General features: G+C 38.5%; 1 protein-coding gene across 1 annotated transcript in view; it reads left to right on the forward strand.

Annotated features, from left to right (window-relative positions):
* CCDC138 (coiled-coil domain containing 138) overlaps nt 1–3,711 on the forward strand; it is a 284,099-nt gene that overhangs the window by 36,926 nt on the left and 243,462 nt on the right. The window contains exon 3 of the mRNA XM_007942397.1: nt 3,072–3,192. Within this exon, the coding sequence (XP_007940588.1) occupies nt 3,072–3,192 (121 nt within the window). The remainder of the gene's footprint in view (nt 1–3,071; nt 3,193–3,711) is intronic.

Consider the following 3,711-nt stretch of genomic DNA (forward strand, 5'->3'; position numbering starts at 1 on the left):
TAGAAATATCATTTGACCCAGTAATTCCATTACTAGGAATACATCCTCAAGAGGTGAGAGGTAGGGCATGAACAGACATAGCACACCTAAGTTAATCGCAACACAAATCACTATAGCGAAGAGATGGAAACAACCTAGATGCCCATCAGTGAATGAGTAGATAACTGAATTATGGTACATTCACACAATGGAACACTATGCTACATTAAAGAACAATGAGGGATATGCGAATCATCTCACAATGTGAATGAGCCTGGAGGACATTATGCCGAGTGAAATAAGTCAATTGCAGAAGGACAAATACAGTATGAGTCCATTAGTGTCAAAAGACAAAGAAGAGTTTGGTTAAGAAAGGGAACTCACTTTGTAGTGAGTGGGGTGGGGAGGGAAGGGGTGGGATTAATTTTGGGCTACTTGGGAGCCACACACTGATGTGGATAAGGGAAGGGATGGTATAGAAAGAGTCGGTGACCACCATAATAACATTAGGAAAAGGGAGGACACCGAATTGTGCACATAAGATATAGATGACAGATGCTAATACCAACAATACTGCATTGCCATCAACACCAAACACCAGGCTACAGATAAACACATAAACATCTGAGAAGATCAGATGGGGATCAGTGAACAGGCTTATTCTCTAGACAAAGGATAGATTCAGCTGAGGCTAATCTTGCAGATACCAGTGATACAAAAGGCCTGCAATCCTTACAGAAACAAGACAGACATAGAGTAATCCCTCACAGACAGCTAGGCACTGTGGGAGGGTGATCCAGTGGATCTACTGACTCAGGACCATAGTACTGGGGGACACCAGACTCAGTTGGCACAACAAAATACATAAAAATCTTGTTCCTCATCCTGCATTGGTGAGTAGCCACTGGAGTCTTAAAAGCTTTCAAGCAGCCATCTAAGTTGCAGCTAATGGTCTTCTGTCGTCAGAAGCGAAGAAGAGTGTAAAAAACCAAGGGCATTTGGAAGCAATCAGCCTTAGGACATGATGGACCTAGAGACCAGAAAAACTAGATGGTGTGCGGCTACCAATGCCAGCCACTCAGAAAAGGATCAAAACTGGAGATCCTGGATAGAGTGGGAGGAAAAATGTGGGCAAAATCTAAAAACACAGTAATGACCAGAATTACTGATTGGATGGATTCTGGTGAGACCCCCAATACTATAGCCCTGGGATACATTTTGGGCCTGGAATAAAACTTATTCCCAGGGGCTAGCTCTCAGCCCAGTAGTAAACAAGATGTACACACAGACGCACCCACATACTCTATGGAAATGCATCCCCTAGAGCAATCGACCATGGGGCACCTGAGGGGCAACATTCACATGGAAGAAATGCAGGACACACAGGAGTTCATAACTATGAGGGGCACAGGGGTGGGGGAGGTGGGTTACTGGGCAGGGAGGGGAGGAGAGTGGGTTAGGGTTGGGGATGGTAAATGGGGAATGAAACTAAATGTACACGAAATGTTGAATGTAAAACAGACTAAACTTGGATCTAAAGCACAATTTAAAAAAAAAAAGTTGAACAAAGTACATAGGGTAAAGAGGACTAATTGCTGTTTTTTGAGGGATAAACTTATCCAAATTATTAGAGTAGTGATAATTGCACTACAGAAAGAATTGATCAAATAAATGTGTACAAAAAATATTATACTGTGGAATTATATTGAGTAGGTAGTACTTGTATGTGTTAATTTGTAACTAAGTGTTTTATTAAGAAAAAATTGTGGAAATATGTATAACTATGTAGTGTAGTGCATAAGGCACTTGACTGCTAACCAGAAGGCTGGCGGTTCAAACCCACCAGCTACTCTTCGGAAGGAAGGTTGGGCAATCTACTTCCATAGTGATACCGCCTCAAAAACCCAAGGAGGGGTTGCTTTGAGTCGGATCTGGTTCAATGGCAGTGAGTTTGGTTTTTGTTTTTATGTTATTGTATATTAGTCGTAAATGTAATCACTAAACTTTGGGATAATTATAGCAGAAAGAGTAGTTAACATCTTGAGAATTTATCACTTGATTGATTAGAGAATTTCTTTTTTTTCCCCTAAGTTCTATCATTTAAAATTGTGAAACCTAAGTCATTTCTTGATGTTTGCTTTGGTGGGTTATACCAGGTAACTGGATCAGTAAATCTGTTTTCACATAAAGTTATTTGATTTGAAAAACATTGTCCTGAAACATTCCTTCAGTATGATAAAAAATATTCTGGATGTCATTGAATCTTCAAAAAGTATCTTTAATTAAAATTGTGCTTTAGTAATGAAATTGTTGTTGTTGTTGTTATTTGCCGTCGAGTCGGCCCCGACTCATAGCGACCCCTCCTTGGGTTTCCGAGGCAGTATCACTACGGAAGTAGGATTGCCCAACCTTCCTTCCGAGGAGTGGCTGGTGGATTTGAACCGCCAGCCTTCTGGTTAGCAGTCAAGTGCCTTAGCCACTATGCTACCAGAGAGACTCCTAGTAATGAAATTAGCCCTAGAATTTCCAGCATTACAAAATAAAATAAAATTTAATGAGTACAAAATACTCATTAAATTTCTGAGGAGTAAGGATATGTTAGAGAAAAGTTGATAGGTTCAAGAAGTATTTTTTAGTTTCTTGTCAAAGAAGTGCCCCTTTTTCTTTTAGTCACGGAATTTAGATATAGGCTATGATTTTATTACACAAATGTTTGAGGACTGACAAGAATATCATGATTAGGTGGAAAGAAGGCTAGATTCTGAATTTTAGTCTTCCCGCTTGCTACATACTTTACTTGGGAAAATTTACATAGTGTCTTGGTCCTTAGGTTCCTAACCTAGTCTCTTACTTTACATGGTTATTGCTAGGATCAAAGAAGGTAATGGGTGAAAAAGCATTTTGTTATCAGTAAAGTGATATTTAAATGTAAGAGTTAGTGCCTGTTTGCTGTAAGTTTGCAGTCTAATTAGGGAGACATACAGATAAGAAACCTTTAAGTACTTTTGCTATCTTATCTTTGGAGCCTAGAATGTGATTGTTAGTATATGATCTCAATATGTCATCTCTGGTGTTTTCTTTTTTGTTGACAGATGACTTAGATATCTATTCATCTGGAGATAAAGTTGGCTCATCATCAAGATTTTGCTCTGATGAAGGAAAACATCTTACAACACCTCTTTGCAGTTCATTCAAGCACTTAAATATGAATTGGTAAAATAGCCCCAAATCCTTTCTTTTGCTATCCCCTCAGTATCTCAAAAAAACTGAGAAAGGGAAAAAGGGCGTATTGTGTATATGTGTTTACTTTTCCATGAAAGGAAGTAAAAAAACTGGAATACAGGTTTGTTATGCAGTGGTATTTAACTAAGTTCTACTGTGTGTTGGGCAGTGTGGTAAGCACTGCATTTGAAGTCATTACGAGATGAAAGAAGAGTGTCTGTGGAGATGGTTAACTACTAAAGAAGAACTGTATGCTATAATGCTGGCCAGCAAGGGGTTGACAGTTCTGTACAGGATATAATAGAGGAGATAATATGGTTAGAACCAGTATAAAAACAGTGGAAGCAACAATGAAATAAAGTTCCAAATTGAATTATATTAAATGTCAAAAATATATGGCAGAGAGAAAATACTATGGGTATTCAGAAGGAGTTTCAAAATAAGGTAAAATAGATAGGTAGAGAAAACAGACAAACAAGTATAAAGAATGAATATGTTGTTGTTGTTGTT

Source organism: Orycteropus afer, unplaced genomic scaffold (assembly GCF_000298275.1).
Source record: "Orycteropus afer afer isolate SDZICR_OR568_19922 unplaced genomic scaffold, OryAfe1.0 scaffold00089, whole genome shotgun sequence".
Taxonomy (NCBI): Eukaryota; Metazoa; Chordata; class Mammalia; order Tubulidentata; family Orycteropodidae; genus Orycteropus; species Orycteropus afer.